At 39.5% G+C, this 21,865-nt stretch overlaps 1 protein-coding gene across 2 annotated transcripts in view; it reads right to left on the bottom strand.

The window, feature by feature from the left end:
- LOC120518942 (butyrophilin subfamily 1 member A1-like) overlaps positions 1-623 on the bottom strand; it is a 61,508-nt gene extending 60,885 nt beyond the window's left edge. For both annotated transcript variants that reach the window (XM_039741976.1, XM_039741975.1), the window contains exon 1: positions 422-623. Coding sequence is in view for 1 of the 2 variants with exons in the window: in XM_039741975.1 (XP_039597909.1) it covers positions 422-446 (25 nt within the window). In the remaining variant the exon portion in view is untranslated. The remainder of the gene's footprint in view (positions 1-421) is intronic.
- Positions 624-21,865: the final 21,242 nt, after the last annotated feature.

The following is a 21,865-nucleotide window of genomic DNA, read 5'->3' as shown; positions in this document are numbered from 1 at the left end:
AGTACAGTGGGACTTGCTAAGCCATTATGCACCCCTGACTTACACTTCATCCTCCAGCACTACCTCTCTGACACACCAGCAGTAGCTGAGCTGAACAGATGAATAGGAAAGTGACTGTATCTAATAAATAAAGGGATTTGAAATACACAATATAATAAATAAGTACATACAAAAGGCATTTGATCAGAAAGACAAATATAAAATGCATAATGAGATAGATACTGTAAGTACAGTACATATTACAGATAGATTGATATGAAAGGCACTATATTAATGAATGGATAGACAATTAGTCTCAAAACAAAATAAAAACAACTGAATAAACGTGTGATAAATGCCCCCTCAAACCTGCATGTCATCTGAAAGTAATGCCATGAACATTCAACTTGAAGCAGGGTTTATCAGTGAGATCTTAACTTACCTGCCCTTCCTTCCTGTCTCCACATCCTGCAGTCAGATATTTCACATTATGAGGATTTATTCCTCCTCCTAATTGATCTGCTTATCATCTTTATTATCTCTGATCCTGTTTCAGAGTAAGATATCAAGTTTGTCTACAAAGACAAACTAAATTAAACACCTAAACTTCACAGAGAGCGCATTTGAGGCTCCCTTCACTGAACAGTTTTGCTTTTGCTTTAACATGGCAACCGGCCAACAGAAACTTACCTGAAACTTAAAGTGACAGTACAAAGCACTCATTGATCTGATAGATGTTCATTTTTTCTGTTATTATGAGAGTCAAAACTGTTTCATTAAAATAACCTTTTTAACAGTAAGGATTGTGGCGACTGGCCCGGACACAGACAGGCGGACACGTTCATTTTACCCACCACACGTTTATTTACACGATATACAGTTCAGTGCACCAGAAAACCCCCACTAGTCCCCAAAGTCCTGGCCACACAATGCCTTTCTTCAGGCCACCTCCTTGCCTCCTCCAGCAAGCTCAGTCCACTCCGTTCCTGAATCTCGCCATCGTATGAAGGGAGGCGGCCCCTTTTATACACACCCGGATGTGCTCCAGGTGCTTCCCAGCAATCTCCCACCGACGCCCCCGTGTGGCGGAAGTGTCGGCTGCGTACCCAGAAGCACTCCAGGTGTCCGCAGTCTTCTTCCCCCCGGCCCTTCTGGGTGTGGCGGAAGTGCCGAGGTCCAGGGCTCCAAAGGCATGGGGGCACCCCCTGGCAGTGACCACGGGCCCCTACAAGGTGGAGCTTCAAAGCCCTGTACCCGTGGCCCCCAACGGAACTAGGGCGGTCGCCCCCAGATGGTCTGGGGAAGGCACAAGCCCTCCTCCGGTCATCCTGGGCGTCTCGGCCGGGTCGCCACCCCAGCCACCTCTGACAGTATCATAAGTGGAAATTCTTTAAAAACAAGGGCATATTGTAAAACAGAATTTTCACGTAACACATTCATGTGAGCTTATAATAAATTAATAACAATCTTACAAATTATAATGTTAAGACAGAAAATGATAATTGTGTATCTAACATATGCAGTGTTAATTATTCATCTTTGCATAATGCAGCTGCTAGAATCCTAACTGGGAAAAGAAAATCCGAACACATTTCTCCAGTTTTGATGTCACTACACTGGTTGCCTGTGTCATTCAGGATTGACTTTAAAATTCTGCTTATGGTTTATAAAGCCTTAAATAATCTCGCTCCATCTTATATATCGGAATGCCTGACACTTTATATTCCAAATCATAACCTCAGATCTTCATATGAGTGTCTCCTTATAATTCCAAAAGCTAAACTTAAAAGAAGTGATGAGGCGGCCTTCTGCTGCTATGCACCTAAAATCTGGAATAGCCTGCCAATAGGAATTCGCCAGGAAAATACAGTAGAGCACTTTAAAACACTGCTGAAAACACATTACTTTAATATGGCCTTTTTATAACTTCACTTTAACTTCATACTGATACTCTGTATGTTCAATTCTTCATAATAACTATTCATAGTGGCTCTAAAATCCGTACTGACCCCTACTGTCTCTTCTGTTTCTTTTTCCGGTTTCTTTGTGGTGGCAGCCTGCGCCACCACCACCTACTCAAAGCATCATGATGCTCCAACATTGATGGACTGAAAGCCAGAAGTCTACATGACCATCATCATCAGGTCCTTCCATGAAAACCCTAAATACAAAGAGGACTGTTTGACTTATGTTAGGTAGATTGCCCAGAGGGGACTGGGTGGTCTCGGGTCTGGAATCCCTACAGATTCTATTTTTTCTCCAGCCGTCTGGAGTTTTTTTGTTTTTTCTGTCCACCCTGGCCATCGGACCTTACTTATTCTATGTTAATTAATGTTGACTTCTGTTTATTTTTTATTGTGTCTTCTATTTTTCTATTCATTTTGTAAAGCACTTTGAGCTACATTTTTTTGTATGAATATGTGCTATATAAATAAATGTTGATTGATTGATTGATCTTTGGAAAATGTAATTCTATCGAAAAGTAATATTAATAATCCAACCAAAAATTTCTGTAAATGGAAATTACCAAAACGCATCTCATGATATAAAAGAGGTGATCAGGCTTTTCTTTTTAATTCTTTATAATATTTCCTTGTCCTCTAAAAATATAAAACCTTGTGTTACGGGTTTTAGAGGTCAAGGGATCTAGTCATTGTGGTCATTTTTTGAATAGGCGTGTTTTTCATTATGTTATTCTTCTGCAACATTTTGTTTTGATCGTGGACACTGTCATTTTATGATCCTTGATGTCTTTGTTGCCAAGTAGACGTGTGCGACGTGTGACATCATAGACTTAAAGGTGTAAAGATCAGTGTCGGATACTTCCAGGTTTGTCCGAGTTTGTGGATGTTCAAAGAAATACTTGATGATTTATTTAAAAGCTTTTTGGTTACAAACTGATTACAGGGACAGAAGTAACACATTAATTTATAAGACATATAAAACAAGATATTCATCTCTGTGCAGTGTGGCATATTGACATGATTGTAAAATGACTTGTTAATATAAAGGATTCATAGGTTTGATATTAAATATGAAATATCAAGAGAACCGTGTCTCCATCAGGCCACCTCTGACCACGCTAAAGTGAAGTTTTATTAGTCGGTCACATTTGAGAGATGAATACCACTTTGCTGATGTGTTATAAGTGATATGAACACCCAAAGGAGCCTTTGTTACAGTCTTGTTACATTAAAGTAAATGAGAAACAGATGCATTTTTGCAGTACCTAAACTGAAGTGTTATCATTTACATTGCTCGTTTTCGATCCAGTTATGTGTACTTTTATTCTTTTACTGCGATTCCTGTTACATGTCCTGGGTTTTGTTATCTAGATTCCTGACTGCCCAGTTTTGACCTTAGCTTGCTTTGCAAGTTCACCCTAACTTTTGATTCCAATTTCTATGAGGGACGTCCAAAAAGTTTCCGCACTTTTACATTTTCATTGGAAACGGTGAAGGCGGGAGATGTAGCAATTGGTTTTGTCTGAGAGTGTCATGTGACTGGGAAAATTGCATCGCAAATGGAAGGTGACTATGTAGAAAAGTGATGTCATTTGTTTTTGAAAGTCTTAATAAACAGAGTTTTAAAAAAGTGCAAAACCTTTTGAAAGTCCCTCATAATTATATCTTCTGCCTCCCTGTGCAGTCAGTAGAGATCCAAGTAATTCAAGGCGATTAAGCTTAAAATGGATTGTGTGTAAATTGATGGAATCAGTTATTAAAGAAAATATGAAGCATCACATTTCAGAATGAGGGGGATTAGGATTTAGTTAACATGGTTTTAGATGGGGAGATTATGTTTTACTAATGTACTGGAATTTTCCAAGTAAGTAACCAAAGTATACTATATGTAGTATGTATGTATGTCTATTTTGGGGTTTTTATATAGGTAGATTCCATTTCAATAAATGGAATTCAATTAACAAAATTACTGTTTGTCATCGGGTTTTTCTTTGCTTAGATGACACCATATGGAACTCTTAGCACAATCTCTTTCATGATGATGATGTCATGACAGTGTTCTATGCATTAATGAAAACTAAAAGTAAACAAGTTGTTAATGAAAAATAAATCTGTTAACTAAAACTAAATTAAAAATAAAAGAATGTCTGAAAAGTAGAACTAAATGAAAATAAGAGAATGAAAACAAAACTTGTTTTTTTTGTGATTTTTGTGCTCAGTCGTGGGCATACTCATTAAAACTGCATGGTCATAATTTTAGTTTAGAACAGAATATTGATTTGTGTTAGTGTGCAGCAGTCAGAGTCTTATGATTAGCTGCAGTATTCTGGGGATTGTATTGGGTATTATCAGCTGTCAGTCAGAAATAAGAGCGAATACCAAAGTCTTCTCACTTGCCAGGGACTAATTCTGTGGATTTCATTGGCCACAATTACCAGTCACGAATGTCCTGCTAGTTGTCAGCAAGAGAAAGCTTTTAATAAACTTCAGGGAGAAGGTGCTAAAAATATGCAAACTGTTCTTTTACCAAATTTATTAAGCTTGAATAGCCACCCTGGCTTCAACTTTGATGAGTATTTAAACTGATAAAAAAAGAAAAAAATAACCAAAACATTGCTATTTTAGTACGCCAATAGAGGTAGGGAATTCAGCAAACAGCATCAATGACCTGCACTTCCAATTTATGAAAAGTCATGGCTAAGTATTTGCTTACTAGCTTTGTTATTTGCAAAAAAAAAAAAATTAAGTCAGATTTTGATATCTTAAATTCTCTAAATATACATAAATAACAAAAAATGAATACAATTATTAGTGAAGTATTTTTAAGGTAGTCACAAGGCTATCTATCACCTATATTGAGCCTAGCTCAAGACATAGTGCAGTTTTTTTGTGTTTGTATATGTGTATATGTTCAGAGGATTGTGTTTGTGTTGTTTATTATTATTATATTACATAGTAATATATAGCTATCAATTAAGAGTAAATTGATAGAATAAAAAAGATGCCTGAATTTTTAACTGTGCGGAGCTCAGTAGCAATAATTGCCTTATTCTGCAAAAATATTACTTGCCTACTGGCTCAGTCTTCACAGTGACAGATAAAGCAGACGTGTATCTTGCAATCACTGCTGTCAATAGAGCTGACGTTATACATGTAAATTTAGTTTAAATCAGGTTATTTAGTACTGTTGCTTTAATGTGAGAAGTGTGGTGACTCAAAGTGAGTTCCTGTCACAGAGCAACATGAGATCAGGTTCGATTTCTATCCTGCTCCGTATGGAGTTTGCATGTCCTTTGGATGTGTACATTGGCTGATTGTGCATAAGTGCAAAAGACTGCACATTTTACAGATGAATACTAGAAATATGTTATTAATCACTCTCCGTTATCAAAATCTGTTTATCCCTAACTGTGCTGATGTTAAGTTATATCAACCCAGTACAGGCTCACAGGGAGCTCCCCAGATTTCACATATTGCTATAACAGATGTTCGGTATTTGATATAAATGTAGAAATGCATTATACACATAAAAAATGTTCATCTCTGTTTCTTTTTATTACTGTTATTAACTCAGTTCAAGTGGTGACTTCAACAGTATTTAAAAAAATAATCAAAGTAAGATTTCCCTGAGAAAAAATAAACTCTGCTAGTTTATAAATGGTAGATGACATAACTTGCATCAGCATATCCCAAAAAATAAGTATAAAATAGTATACTGTGTATGTGCGTTGATCTTACGGCTCACAAAGGCAATCACAAAAATAAAAATCTAAGTGTTTTTAAAATTAAATAACTTAATTTGCCTAAAGTTTGTGGAATCCTGCCACTAATGTTGTGTAACTATGACCAGTCACTTCACCTGCCTGTGTTTCAATTGGAAAAACAAAAGAAATGGTGGCAGTCAGAACTTAGGAAATTTGATACATGAGAGGCCATTCTGTTCATCAAGCTTCTTTGTTTATCTTATAGCTACGCTGTCCCCAGCTAAAAATGCTGTAAGTCACCTTAGATGAAGGTATTAGTCAAATATGTAAATATAAATGCCTGCCTACTTGAATTTTTGCATTTTTTGGATTACACTGGAAGCCTTGAACTGTCACATTATCTTGATAAATTCTGTCACATGCAGAAAAATAGTACACATTAAATTGAGAGGGGCAACACAAAATGAAATACAATTGACAACTCAAGAAAACTGTGATTTCAGATTTGAAAAACAATGTCTTTATGGACATTTTTGGTGTGGTAAAAAATAAAAAAAAGACTGAAAAATTGAAAACAAACTAAAACTAAGAAATAACTTAAAACTAGAAAAACACCACATAATAGTAGTGGCAATATAGATATTTTCACACTCTGTGTTATCCCTCAGTGGATAAAAATGGCCTCAAGAGTCTTTCATGTTAGTAAGCTTATTTTTCAAGTAAGCACTAGTGTTAGGATTGTGTTCTGGTTTTAGATTTTTGTTTGCGTTCAACTCCTAATTATCAGTTTGCCCTTTGATTCCTTGTGGCCTTGCAATTTTTGATCTCTTGGTTTTGACTTTTTGCTTTCTCGGAGCTTGTCTTCATTTTGTGATTCATCTGTTGGACTTTTGACACTCCTGATAATTGTTAGAGACTGTGGCGAACGGCTGGGATTGGTACCCAGCCAGGACTCCCAGGAGGACCGGAGGAGGGCTTGTGTCTTCTCCAGACCACGAGGGGGTGACCGCCCTGGTTATATTGGGGGCCATGGGTAGAGGGCTTGGAAGCCCAACCCTGTAGGGGCCCATGACCACCGCCAGGGAGCACCCCAGTGCCTGAAGAACCCTGGACCTCAGCACTTCCTCCACAACAGGAAGTGCTGGGGGGAAGAAGACTGGGGACACCCGAAGGGCTTCCGGGTGTGCAGCCGGCACTTCCGCCACACAGGTGTGTGTCTGCGGAGGATTGCCGGGAAGCAGCTGGAGCCCATCCAGGCTTGTATATAAGGGGCCGCTTCCCTTCATTCAGGAGCGACAGTCGGGTGGAAGAGGACGGAGCTCGGAGCTCGGAGTGGAGGTGGCCAGAAGAAAGGCACTAGAGACTGTGAGGCCTGGACTTTGGGGGATCGGTGCTGGAGACACTGGGTTGTGCACTACAATAATTGTAAATATATTGTAAATAAATGAGTGTGTTGGGTGCAAAACCGTTGTCCGTCTGTCTGTGTCCGGGTCCCGTTCCACAAGACATATTTTGTCTCATAACATACCAAGGGAGGATGAGTGTCCACAAGATGATAAATTTTGTTACTGAAATAAATTGCTTAAGAACAAAACAAGCGGCAATAAAATGAACCACAGCATTTAATAAACAAGATGGCAATCCTAAAAGCAAGCAGAATAGACTGCTTCCCACCCATCAAGCTCAAGTGCTATTGAACCACCTATTCCTCACTCTGAATGATTTTTCACTGACATAATTAAGTTTAGTGGTTATTTAAATCATTGCAAGTGAATTTTTAATCAGAATCCATGCAGTTATGCTGATGATTGGGTCAAAGTCATTTTATTACATCTCTTTAATCTGATAAGATGCTCGATTGGATATCGAATCTGTCTTTGAATAAACGTCCATTCACCCTATTCTACATAACCTTTTTAAGTAGTTTACACATGCATTTGATCAGCCAGACAGAATTTGCACAACAAATTCTAAGTAAGTTATTGAAATTAAAACAGAACACAAAGCACATTGGTGAGTTCACTGTTTCTTGGAAACTGTTAGCGGCAGACTCTGTGTAGGTGGACATCACCTTAGTCGCTGTGTTTACAGGTGGCTTACGTGATGCCATCACAGACAAGTTAGCAAAATGTCACTTAGGAAAGACATTAGATGATGTTTAAGGTGTTCCCTAAAAGACTGGTGTGAGGAAAGACAATCATAAAAGTATGCTTCAAGGCCCTTTAGAGGGTGCTGTTTATCAATTTGTCAATTGTACTGATCAATAGACATTTTACACACATAAAGACGACCAAAAGCTTAAATGCTTGTAAAGTGTGCTGGTGTTTATTCTTCATTAGTTTTAATTTTTCAGTGACTTACCTTGCAATCTTCCTTATTTTTTCCTAGGTTTTAATTTATAATTAAAAATCAAAACTATTTTGTTTTTTGTGTTTTTTTAACCCAAGGTATCTAAATGCTCTTCCAAGAAGCCAGTGCAAAATCAGTATCAGTAAAGATATTGTCAGTAAGGTTACTAGACAAATAAATCTGCAGATAATGTAAAAAAATAAAATCATAAAACGTGAAAAATCGAAAAAACTTTCAAAACCTTAAACATATGTATTTTCACTTGTTAAGAGCTTTTATCTGACAGAAAGGAAATCTTATAGCTGACTCACAAACAAGATGACCTCTCACTACTCAGAAGACCCAGGGCATATACTGTATAGAAATCATCAGAACATCAGTCATTTCTGATTGTCGAAATGTTACTCTTCCTACATCTGATTCAGGCCTACATAATACAATGAGTCAATTATTGCATCATGTTATTCACTTGTAAATTCTGCCCTTCTTTCTTTTTGTAGAAAATGGTCTTGTGACCCTGTCATACCAACTAGGAGTCTTTTCCAGAGACTTGATCAGTTTCCTCACCAATGGCCAGAAGAGCAAATTGCTTAAATGGTTTTGGCCAATTGTGTTGCGGCTTTACGGCGTGACTAGTTTTAAGCAGGAGATGCTCCTCTCTGCACCTTCTGTTGTAGCTCCAATTGTTGCCACTAAAGACAATTGCTTGTGCAGCTGAGGCACTGCACTGTCCAACTCCGTGTCTTTACAAAACACAAGACATCAGACAACTTACCCCTGTTGCCCTGCAAGTTGCAATCAGAATATGATTCTTGGAGTTAAGATTTCAGTCTCCCTAAATCAAAGAAATAGCCATAACTTTTCAGGACGCTTTTGAGTGACTCCTCAGGAAAATCTCACTTCATCAAATTTCCCAGGATTGATTAATTCTAGTAAGCGCAAACTTTCCAAATTTGAAAAGCGCTGTGAAATCTGCTGCGTAAGATTGTCTAGGATGGCTATGTACAGATTTCTGTAACACTCCTGGTTATCCTGCAGTTGTGTCAGAATCCGACGCTTAGGCCTAGGCTCATTTTGAGTGTCTGACATGAGACTTGTTGCTTTTGCATAAACAGCTTTGAAAGCCTCCTCTGACCTCTTCTTTTTTGCAAAAGCAAGGAGACTTTCAATTCTTTGCTTGCAGTAAAGACCATCCATAGACCTCTGCTGCACAATGTCAAGGACCCCATCAGTTTCTGAGAAGATTTGTCCATATGTGTTCAACATGAAAACAAACTCAAAATCCTCCAATGTCCTTAAGAAGTCTTTGGCAGCGTTGAGTGTGTCCTCATCTACTATGGTCTCATCCTTGATAATCTTTTCAAATGTCTGCAGGATCCCATCATAGTTGTTCGCCACAGTGCTCATTATTCGTGATGTAAAGTACCACCGAGTAGGAGCATCTGTGGGTAACTTTTAGCACCCTGCAGACTTGAGAAAAGACCTCCACTTGGTAGATTGAGAATAAAAAGTGTAACAAAGATACAAAGAAGAAACATTCTGCATTCAGACAAACATTTTGCCCCCTGAGACAACAGCAGGTTCAGTCTGTGTGCATAGCAGAGTACAAGCATTGCTTTGAGGTCCATTGCTTTAACTTCAGCCTGAAGTTCAGTCAGAGAAGATGCCATGACAGCAGCCCCATCACAGGTCTGAGCCACAAGTTTTTCTTTGTAATTGTAGCTCTGTGTGTTTTCATTTAAAACATCAAAGGCAGACTGGGCATCTCACCCTCCTGAAACCACAAAAAAATCCAACAAATCACTCCTGAATTTAACCAGCAGTATCGACATATTGAGCTATAACAGACATTTGTGTTTGACATGAAATGTCAGTTGTCTCATCTACTAACAATGCAAAAATGGGCAGTTTGAACTTGACCAAACAACCTGAGATGGCTTCATTAAGTGTCATAGCCAACAGTACATAGCACTTCCAGTCAGCCAGATCACCTTGGCATACCAGGAGAGTTGAAAAGTCTTGTTATTTTTCCCTGACTTTTGAGACAAATCAGTCTTGGGTGTTGATCTGCCCCTCTGTTTAATTCTGAGTCTCTACTTGTAAGGAAGGCTATCAAGTGGCTTCAACAATATTAGCACTGTCTGCCATTATGCACAGTTAGCTAGCTGGCTGGCTAGTTGCCTCCGTTGTGATCTAGTATGAAATAAACAAATGAACTTTATTAAACTGAAACAAAGGGAAAACTCAAGAATGCCATATTTATGTTTTTATTTGCAGTAGGATATGTACAAATGAGAACAGTGAGCTATATCACTAGCAAATAACAGACGACAAGCAGCAGCTTCACTTGCCAAAAATGGTCAAAAATGCTCTGACGCCAAAATGCTCTCAATCGAAAAGATGTCCAGCCCCTTTGACAGTTCCTCCAAGCATCATCCAGGAGCCTAGCGTCTTACCAGCCCACTGCCCCATTTACATCCAGAGACGCTGAGCTTCCCTGTAAATTATGTTTTCAAGCATTTGTCCAGTAAACATCTAACTTTACTGCACTGAAAACAAAGCATATTCTGAAGTGCCATTAAAGTCCAGGGAAGCTGCACTTCAATGAGTTTTAATGGATCGCGCTGCCACAGGAATGTATCAGAAAATAAATCCTGTTAGGCGACCTGCAATAAATTATTGCTGATTCTGAATGAACAAGTCATGAAGCTGAAAATGTTCTAACATGATCTTTGTAATGACAATGGAAATACAACAATGCATATACAACAATGCATACCTGTATTTTCATGACATTTTCAAGTTGGCAGAGCTTCCCTTATAGTCTTAGAGCAAATGCCTCTGAATAAAACAAAATTGCCAAAAATTCACTCATTCATTCTCTTCACTTTTATTCTGCTGTTCCCAGTTGCAGTACAAACACGCTGAGCTATTTTGATCCGGCCTCCCAATCCACAAGAGCTTCTTGCAGCTCTTCTTGGCTCCCAGGCCAGTCAAAGGTTTAATCCCACCAGTGTGTCCAGCGTCTACGCCTTTCAGTGTTCTCCTAGTAGGCCCTGCCTTGAAGAGCACTTTTGTGGAAGATGCCAAGTCGGCATCCTATCCATAAGTCCAATCCACCTCTTGATCTACAGAATCAGCCAGCAGATGATTCCACTGTGACTCCTTAGCATGCGTTCAGCCCCCCCTTCACAACACAAGCAGCAGAGACACGAAGTGGCAAAAGGACAGTTGCTGTACAGGCTTTGAAATAATCAACGTGCAGCGTGACAAAAAGAACACACAGCTCGCCAGCAGCAGCAGCAGAAAGACAGTAGATGATCCGACGGCAACTCCTTAGCGTGCATTTAGCCGCTAGCCCCCCCATCTTCACAACACGAGCAGCGTTATACGTCCTGCAAGAAAGATGTAACCACGCCCGGGGCCGGAAATAAAGGACAAGTATTTTTTTTTACAAAAGTTTTAAAGTAAAAGTGGAAATAATGCATATGTAACAATTCCCATGAAAATAACAATCTCTTTAAATTGTATATCCGGTAAACCAAACATGGGGGTGGGCGAGCGAAGTGAGCAGGAGGCGGAGCCCCCCAATGATCTTTAAATTTATATAATAAAAAAATACTAATAATGATATAATTATTAGGAGATCCCTAAAAAATGTATATTATTTCAAGGGTTCCACAAGGGCAAAAAGATTGAGAAATGCTGCTCTATACTGTATGCATACATATTATGGGGTCAAATTTGTAATATATAAAGTTATTCCTGAATATAAAAAGTCAGCATTTGAATATACTTATAAAGTAATTTCTGAATATATAAACTCATAGTCTGAATATGTGGAGTGAAACGACTAGGCACATTCCTAGGAAACTCAATTTGGTTCTAATATAGTAAAATGAACTAGTTATCCAAAAGTTGTTCGAAAAATACTTTAAAAATATTGTTTAGCTACTCTTTTCAAAGACATGCATGTACTTCTCAGTTTGAAATGTTTAAATGTACTTTTTGTATTGGCACATTATGGGACATAACCACATGACACTGATTGACTCAAATTGAGGATTTTTGTCAAAGATTTTAAGGAGTGTGTCACACATGTGCGAGTAGGAGGACGTTGTATGGACCAAGCAAAGGTAATTCCATGCCAGGCCAGGGGGTGGTGGGGTGCACTAAACCATCTCCTGTTATCTCTACAGACCAGCCAAGGGAAAACCTGTTTGATTCAGAGCTGATGACGTTGCTTCCGGCACTCAGCATGACATCACTTCCAGTTCCAGCGCACAGAAGAACGTCACTTCTGGTGCACAGACTGACATCGGAAGAACATCACTTCTGGTTCCCCTACATCACTTTTGGTGTGATCCCTTAAAGCCACCATCTTTGCAAACCCTCACCAATTCAGCTTTGGACTGTATTGTGAGCATCTCTGTGCTATTCAAAAACCCTTTTGCAGCCAGGAATATTACATGGGTGGCTGCCCCAGACCTTTTTAAGTGTGTCGAGTCTGTTCATTTTCACAAGCGTTATCCAATAATGTAAAATTTGTCAGTGTAGCCATGGGAGCGTAAGACGAAGTCAGGCACGGGTAAAATGCGTGTCTAAAGAAATCTCAAAGTCCAAAAGTTAATTTTTAAAATATTTAGTGAAAGTTAAAAGCAAATAATCCTCACAAGAATAAAAGAAAAAACAGTTACACACATAGAATAAAAGGCAAAAAAATGAAAAACGTGTATCTTCTATAAACTTAGCTTTTCTTGAGAAACTTTAGTTATTTCTATACTTAAAAGTTCTTTACTTCTTCTTTCTATACTTAAAGGTTCTAAATTTATTCTTCTGCATGCCTTAAGCATACGGTTCAACACTTAAATAAGTGCTGTTTTACGAGTCACTTCATACTCAAAAGGCCCGTAGGCCGGTTGGCACAGTTTAAAACCTTATGCCTTCCACACCTTACTCAAGGCAAGGCTGTCACTAACTGAAGAATATTGTTTACTCAAAGCTCTTAGAAATGGCAAGAATATACCAGTACAATTCTATTTACGGGGGTTATAGGAACCTCCCATATACTATGATTTGTCATCTAGTAAAATATTCATGAATCTTATAGAACTAGGAAAATGGCTCTTACAGTCAGAATTGATACTGTTTTGTATTTTGCAATGGATAATAACACAGCAAGGCAGGTTGTCAGCAATTTAATTGAAAACGGTAAGTTTATAGAAGCTATTATGAATGCTTGCAGACCTCGTTGTCCGCCAAATATTGTACTAGAACAAACGATATGGGAATCAGCTGCATGATCGACATCAGCTGTGCACGTCTATAGGCAGTATCAGTTTTGCACATGTCAAGCGGAAGTGAGCCGTATTTTCAGTATAGGACATATGGTGCTGGTCTATAAGGTACCATCCAGTGCCCAAGAGAAAGAGCTGTGGTGCCAGTATGTTCAGGTATGCCTGTACTTCATGAAGTCACATCACAGAGTGCTAGACTTTCTGCACAGTCTACTTACTGCATTCATTTAGTTGTTGTCATGCACTACTGGATATACGCCACAATTCTCTCTAGTATTCAGAAAGCTGTATTGCATTCCTACATAGTGACAAGGTTTTACTGTACTGAACTGCATGTATTATAAACCTTTTTTTTTTGGAAATGGAGGTTAATGCTGCCCAGTATGATTAGATTGTTGAGGATGAAGTAGATTTTAAACCTGACCTAGAAAAGGAGACGTGGTCGAATTTTGATTTGTCACAGAGCAACAATAGGAGTCCCAGGACAGTGTGGTAGAAACATCACAATGTGTGCAACACTAGCTTAAAATACATCATCATGCTGTAGTTGCAGCTAATTTCCTGGTGATCTTTGATGGTCTTCCAGAGGAATAAATGGTGGGAGAAGCAATGAATGGGCATCAGCTGGACAACTTTGTCATCAAATGAGACAATATGAGATCTCACCATAGTATAGCAGTCCCCAGTGCGTTTGAGTTTTTCAGCATGTGGGTGGATGGTTCATGCCCGTAATCCACATGTTCAGGTCACACACATAGAAGCCAAGGATGTAGTCATGACAGAGGCATGCCAAACTTTGATTCGTCCCACAAAGCTTTATTAGCCAAGGTTTCTGGCAAGGGATGATATTAGTTGTAATGTAGAAGAAAATCTGTGGCCTAATGCAGATGATAGGCAGGATATGGTGTAGCCCTAGTAAACATTTCTGTTTATTAAATGTTGTGTTAATTGATTTTTTAGTTATTTACATGAAGACTAAATGGTTGCTGGTGCTAAAAAAGTATCAGATGTTTGCATTTGAAAAGAGCGTTGATTTTTCTGTATGCTGCCTGTTTTAAGCAGTTGTTGGAACATTATTTTCATTTCAGATACCATTATGTGATTTTGTTAACTATATGAGGAATTACATGAATGTAATTAAATTGTGAGCATGAATTTTCTGTTTGGCAAACAAAAACATTTTTATTATTTTTGTCACTTGTTCTCAAAGCATGCACTATTGTTTCTAAAATTCACCTGAACAATGCAGAATCTACAGATTGTCTTCCATTCCGAAGAAGAAAAATCAAAACTCATTGAGTCCAACAAACTGAAGACCAACTGTCCTGGATCTCAGTCCACAGCATCACCTATCTGCATTAGTGGCACGTTGTGCCATGTCTGTAAAAGAGGAAGTGGGTAAATAGTGAGTAAATTGTGACGTTAACAGTTTGACCAAAGCAATCCACATCTCCAGTCCAGTGTACAAGATTGTCAAGTGTAGTATGAGGGTTTGAAAAGAAAAAGTTGAGTGTGAAAGGGTCTGAGTGTCCACAAGAAGGTAAGGCGGTGACATCAGACAAAGAGAATGAACTGGAAAGACAAAGTGAGGTTTAATGAGAACCAGTTGAGCTCCACTCACGACTCTTCTGTGTCCTGGGAATCTACACATAGAACAAGATCAGGCCAGGGAGGGGGAATGCTGGTGTTCTGCCATATTGTGGTACCCATCAAAAAATGCTGCACTTCCCTTTTGACTATTCAAACTTTTTACTTTTGATTTCAGCAACATTTTCTGATAGTGGAATTTGAACAACATTTCAGTGCATTTATTTGTAAATTTCTATTTTGCACATTTTCATTTTCTTGATGCACTAGATGTTTTCCATATTTGAGACATTTGGTTTTTTTTTTTCTGTGCTTTGCTCCCATTCTTTTCCATTTAGCATGTTCATTTCTTTCAGTTACTGAATATCCATTGTATTCTCTGACATTTTCAACCTTTGCAAAGTGTTTTGTCCTTATTTCCATTATTTCCCAAAGCTGTTATTTGCTGGACTTTCCAATTGTAGATTATATGCATTCTACTCACATCTTTACTGTATGTATGTTAAATTCAACATCTGTCTGTCTGCATGTCTGTCAGCGTTTCACAAGAGAACTACTTAATGAATTTAGATTGGGTTTTTTCTATAAGTTTTGTGATGAAAGAGACCAAAGAGACACATTAAGGGTTGGGGAACTGTCCCCATATACTGTCGATGAACCAGAGTAATTGTAGCTTCTTTACAGATTGCAAGAACTACCATACACATTCGGTCCAAACATTGTAAAGACATAGCGGATGGACCAGAAATTGGAGTAGAAGTGAAATGGTGGATGGGATGGAACGGAGATGATGTCATCAGAGGGCAACCGGGTTGGAGTGTCATGTGGGGGCGGCTGGAATGAGGAAGGTTTTCCTTGTTTGTGCTCATTTTTTAGTGGAGACTTCACGCATCAGGTTAGTCTGCTCTCCAGTCTTTCTGATGCAAACTTATATCCCCGTCTGGTGAGTTTTCGCGCTCCATTGGACCTTTTGGCTGCCCCCTAGTCACGCGTGTGTGACACTTGCTTAAACATTCCAGTTGATTTTACGACTCTCATTGCACTAACTATCATAGTTCGCTTGTGGTACCAATTTATTTGAGCAAATCCAAGAGACACACAGCAGGCTGAGGGGAGGGAGCGGGACCCTTCTCACTCACGTGTGAGCCTTGGGGTGTAACCTTACCTCTGCTTAGCTAGCAAACAAGAGAACTACTTTAGCGGATTTAGATCGCGTTTTTTTCTATAATTTGCTTAAACATTCCGGTTGATTTTGCAACTTCTCTCATCGCGCTAAGAATCATAGTTCGCTTGTAGGAGCAATACTGTATATTCTTGCTAATCCAAGACAGAGGCTGCGGGCCAAGGGGAGGAGGAAGGGTGATGTCAGGTTTAGGGTGCTGGGCGGGGCCCTCCTCACTGTCCTGTTTCACTGCTAAGTGGGTGGAGCCACAGGGGACAGCTAGTAGACAATATAATGAAAATGTCATGGCATTATCAAAACTGTTTTCTAAAAAAAAGGGGGTTGTGGGAGAGCAGAGCCTATCCCGACATCAAAAAATGAGCCAAGCCAGATTTTGATACCAGTCATTCAAACTGCTGCAGATGGCCAATGCAGGACACTGGCAACAGCACTAACCTGTGTGCCACCCTGCTCAGATACAGTAAGAGGAAGAAGAAGGAAGAAGAATTGTAAGTAGAAGAAGGAAGAATTCTGCATCTCTAGACTCCTTGTAACTTGTAGGTTTATTGATTTCCCAGCCATTTACCCTTTTTATCAAATCACATTAGTCCTTTTAGGTGGTTTCACTCTCCTCACCTTTATCTATATTGCTTATATTGCCAGTCATGTTCTGTGCCATCTTCACTACCCTCAGCAGCAGTTTCAGTCAGGGAGGGCATACTCTATTGTGCACCTATAGATGTTAGTGAGATGGAGAAATGCAAGTTGTCATCAGACATCTGAGGAAGCAGAAGCACTGGTGAGCCTTTTTGACAGGGGACAGAATGTGTTGTTCATGCTTCCATTGACCAACGCTGGACAAATATTTATTGCTTTTGAACTAAGCCACAGGATATGGTTTCCATGTCCATTTGCTGGATCATGAGTTATTCTATAATGGAAAATGTGTTTCCCAGTTAACCGTGTAAAAATCTAATGAAACCAAACACTCCAAGAGTTGACTGTGATGTAATTACTGTAATTGTCATTGAACATGTCATCGTTTGGTAATCAATGCCACACACATTGTAAAGAAAAAACAAAATCTCTCAATATGTGGATCCAAACACACTGAAGAGGAGTATAAAGATTTGAATACAGAATTTTAATATGGTAACAACAGCCCTAACAATGTTGCTAAAGCCCTCATCACACTACATGACACACTTCATTTACACAATTTTAAAGACTTGGAGGCAGTCATGACAGGTACCTATGGCCAGCAGGCATGTATTTGACCTGCCCAATGACTCAGATCAGTCTGTGATTTACCCCGAGTCATAGGTGCAAGCCTGTGTGTGTGTGTGTGTGTGTGTGTGTGTGTGTGTGTGTGTGTGTGTGTGTGTGAGAGAGAGAGAGAGAGAGCAAGTTGACAACCAATAAGCACTCATCTGAAACTGCAATGCACACAACATGGTCCCAAAGAAAGAAGAAATGGTTGTGTTTTTAATCAGGTAAACAGAACACAGGGCTGTCTGTCTCATATCCCACGATTCTCATACTACAACAGACCTGCAAAAAAGAGGAATGACACTGCAGTTGAACTCACCATACACAGAATGCCTTCATACAAGCACCGGTACTGGCAGTTTGTTCTGTGAGCTGTGAGCTGTGAGCTTGGAAACTTGAAAATGGTTTGAGAAGTCTTCACAAAGCCATGTAATTTGTCATCCCCTGCGATTCTTAGGCACGTAATCTGATATTATCAAGGTGAGAAGGTCCAGCAACTCTAATGGTCTGTCGTCCCCGTCAGACTAGAAGTTGTGTAATGTACAATAGGCTTAAAAAAATCAGTAAAGTTGCACTTGGATTCACCTTTAGAATCACACCCTGAGATCATGAAAAAACAAAAGGAATAAATGTTAGGGACAGCTGATCATTTTGAGATTTGCTAATAAATGAACTTCACCCTGTCTTAATATGAGATCATCAGCAGTCACTTTGGTTCTCACCTGTCATTTTTCTAAATTGAAATATCAGCAGAGCTTTCACCGTCACACAAAGATCCACCAAAACACCAACCAGATGGAGACATCTTGTGAGATACCTGCACAATGTGGACAAGGCATCTGTGAGACAAGAAGGAGTGAACAACATCAAAATGGAGCATCTTAAACCTTATTGTGTAGATATAGAGTCACTAATTTATATGACACAAAACTGAGTCAAAACTTCACATCTAATTAATTTGATGTTCTTGAAGAATAAAGAAAACTAGACTTCTTTAAAATTTTATTCTTACTCTTCTAAAAGAGATGCAGTGACCCAGGACTGCTGGTATTAAAGATTCAAACTCCTCCGTGTTATGGTCAAGCAAGTGTCCCTCCCCTGTCTTATGTTACAATAGAGTTAAACAAGCAAATGATACATAATTAAACAAATAATAAATGAACAATATAAAGAATAATGGAAAGTGTTGAAAAATATTAAAAAGTGAACAAAGGCAAAAGAAGCAATTCTGTTGTTATGTAGTATCTACATGTGATATGAGGTTCTCTTATGTTTCTTGTACAGTATTTCGTTGGTGGATCCCCAAGAGGCAGGGCCACCTGTCCATCACTTTTAATGTACCGCCCCTAGTCCTATAAAGGCAGGCTGGGTATTGAAGTCCAGGCAGTTCATTTTGAATGTGCACTGGCGGAGTTCTATGGTTCTTGACAGTATTGTGATTTTCAATGATTTTCTTTTTTTCGTTCTCAACTTTGTGCTATCATTTCTTCCTTTATTAAGATTTCCTTTAGCCTTGCTCTTGCAATGCCTTGCATATTGGGGCATTTTGAATGTATTTTGAGACATTACAGAATATATTTGTTAACTTTGATAGTGAAGTGCATTTTGGCCCAGAGTAGGCCAAAGTCACCCATTCAAGTAGAACCCAGGCTACCTTTTGCCATACCTCCTCTGTACAGGGTTGGTGAAATTAAAGCCTACATCCCAGGTTGTTTTTGAAGACCTCACACCACTTTTGCTTTTTTTGAGAGATACATCACAACACTCTGGAGGGTTTCTTCTGCTGCAGTTAAGAGGGCCTGAACTGTCACGCATAACATGCTGCTATTATTGCTCACACCAGTGTAAGAGATTAGCCCGGCCACAGACAGGCACAACAACGCCGTGTCCACAACACACATGTTTATTTATACAACTATTTACAATTATTATTTACAGTTCAGTCAGTCCTTGGTTCCTTCGGCCGCCTTCCACTCCTGTCCTGCAAGCTCCGTCCTTCTTCCACCCGACTCCGGCTCCTCGAATGGAGTGAGGCGGCCCCTTTTATCTTGCCCCGGATGTGCTCCAGGTGCCTGACAATGAACTTCTGGCAGCACTCCTCAGTGTGGCGGAAGTGCTGCCCTTGCACAGGAAGCACTCCAGGCATAAACCATCCCTGACCTGTCAGCACTTCCTGGTGTCCTGGAAGTGCTGTCCCCCAGGGATCAAGGACCGGCCGGGTGCCCAGGGAAAAGAAGTGCCACTCTCGCGGTTCCTCCTTCCTCCAGGCATCTCGGCGGGGCAGGGATCCTGGCCGTCTATCACACCAGCAAAAGTGAAGTAATGTATGATACATCCCGTTTAACCCCAGCTGTATGGACACCAATAAACAAAAAGAAATTAATTTAACCATATGCATATCTATAGTTGTGAAGTCTTTTCTATGGAAACATAAGGAGTTGCAGTTGGTTATAAAGCTGATCACCCTGGAGCTTTCAGTCATCATACTGTGAACAGCTCTGTCCAGACCTGTGATAAATTCCATTACTTTTGTTATGGTTATGTAAGGGTCATGCCCCTGAATTTTTGTTCTGTCTGCTTTCTTTTCTTTACTTTTCTTCCTTGTATTAGTTTCTGTGTTATCTCAAGAAGAAAAACTAATGATTCCATATATTTGGTTAGCTCATTTGAGAACATGAGAAGTTTGATAAGTGAGAGCAGACCATTCAGTCTGTCAAGCCTCTTTGTGTAGCTAATAGCTAAGCTGTCCCCATATCTCATCCTGATTCTTCTTAAAGGTTGTCAGGGTTTCTACTTCAACTCCATGTCTCAGTAGTTTTTTCCAGAGTCCAACAACTCTTTACATAAAGTAAAGCTTCCTGGCTTCAGTTTTAAATGCATTTCCCCTTAATTTCCACTGATGTCTTTGAGTATGTGATTCACCCTAAAGCTGAAAGCATGTGGCTGGATCTCCTTTATTAAGGCCTTTGAGAATTTCAAATACCAGAATTAGGAACCCACACTAAACAGGTTTAATTCTCTGACAGTACAGTCAGTGCGGCATCCTATATCATCTGTGCTGTCACTGGGGGACCCTTTGCCTAACCAAGGTTACTGTACACTAGTGGACATTTTCTATACCTCACCTGAGATTTTACTTCAAAGAAAAATTGATGCATATGGCACGGTATTGTAATGGTTGTCATGGATATGTGGGGGTGTCACTGGCAGTTTAGGCCTGTCTCTTGTCCTGTTAAGGATGGAATGGTTGAATGGGCAAGGCCAGCCAATGGTTCATGGGGAAGGGAGCATCTGACTCAGAGGGCCAAACAGGTTGTAAGGGGAGGAGCCGACAGTAAATGTAAATGTGTGGCTGGGAAAAATGTGAAGGAGGAGAAGAGAGCACCAGAGCCAAAGGAGAAGCAGACACCACCAAAGTGACAAGAGGGAAGGCTACTCAACTCACTGGAAAAAGTTGGGTGAACTCAGATTATTTTCTCTAAGAATCATTTTTCTTTTCATATGAATAAGGTGAAGTCATTTGGGAGAAGACCTGATGGGCCAGCATCAGGGATTGTGTAGCATTACGTTTCCCATCACAGACTGTAAATAATCATGTTTAACTGTGAATATTTACATTTGTGGATTAGTGGTGTATGTTGTTAATTGTTTTGTTTAGTGATTCATGTGGGGGGTTGGAAGCGCTGCAGCACAGTACTGTGTATACCGGGTTTGTTTGTTGTGTCCAATGTCTCGTTTTACAGAGTAATAACAGTTCTTTTGTAACTGAACTTTGCGTTCTCTGGTGTGCTCCTGTACTTCTGTGGTCTAGTAGAGAAGTAGTGTTGGTTGCTCGCGCCCCGGATCATTTCTTCATTTTTTTTTCTTTTTGTTTGCTGCCACTCCATGGGAGCAGCATATGTTATAATCGTGTCATCTCGGGGAGTGGTACACACTACCACTAAACTGTTGCTGGGATATTCTTCGTGACTCAGGTCAAGTGAAAGCGTGTGCAGCAGTGGACACTAGACAGACCGCTCCTACTGTGATTATGTGGAAGTTTTGGTATTTACATGTTTCTGTTACACATACTAATAGCATTTTTTGTTGTTGAAGAAAAAAAATCAAGGGTTTTTGGCTCATTTTCCAAAGGTAAAGGTAATGCTAAGGAGGCTAAGCTGATGTCAGCTTCATTCTTCCAATGTCCTGAAGGCACTTGTAGAGATTATTGCCAGAAGTGTGGAATTTCCTGATAATTAAAGACACATTGCTTCATTTCAGATTCTCATTTCTGGGATTAAATCTGATTTCTGATTCTGCAACTCTGGTATGAAGCCCTGTCCTGGCGGTAATCTACCTGACTTCAAACACCTCTGCTTTGGGCTGGTAGGCAGTGTATAGATGTTTCTGCCTGGCATCCCATTTCTTTATTTTGTCTCGAACTATTGAGATGAACAAAGGAAATCACTCGTCCATTTTTAATAGTGAGGATGCAAGTCATACTTTACTGTATTTCAACAAAATTTCCAAAAAAACAGCCTCCGGAACTGGTCAAAATATATTCACTGTGATTTC

Source organism: Polypterus senegalus, chromosome 18 (assembly GCF_016835505.1).
Source record: "Polypterus senegalus isolate Bchr_013 chromosome 18, ASM1683550v1, whole genome shotgun sequence".
Lineage (NCBI taxonomy): Eukaryota > Metazoa > Chordata > Cladistia > Polypteriformes > Polypteridae > Polypterus > Polypterus senegalus.
This window is presented reverse-complemented; position numbering and strand designations above follow the sequence as displayed.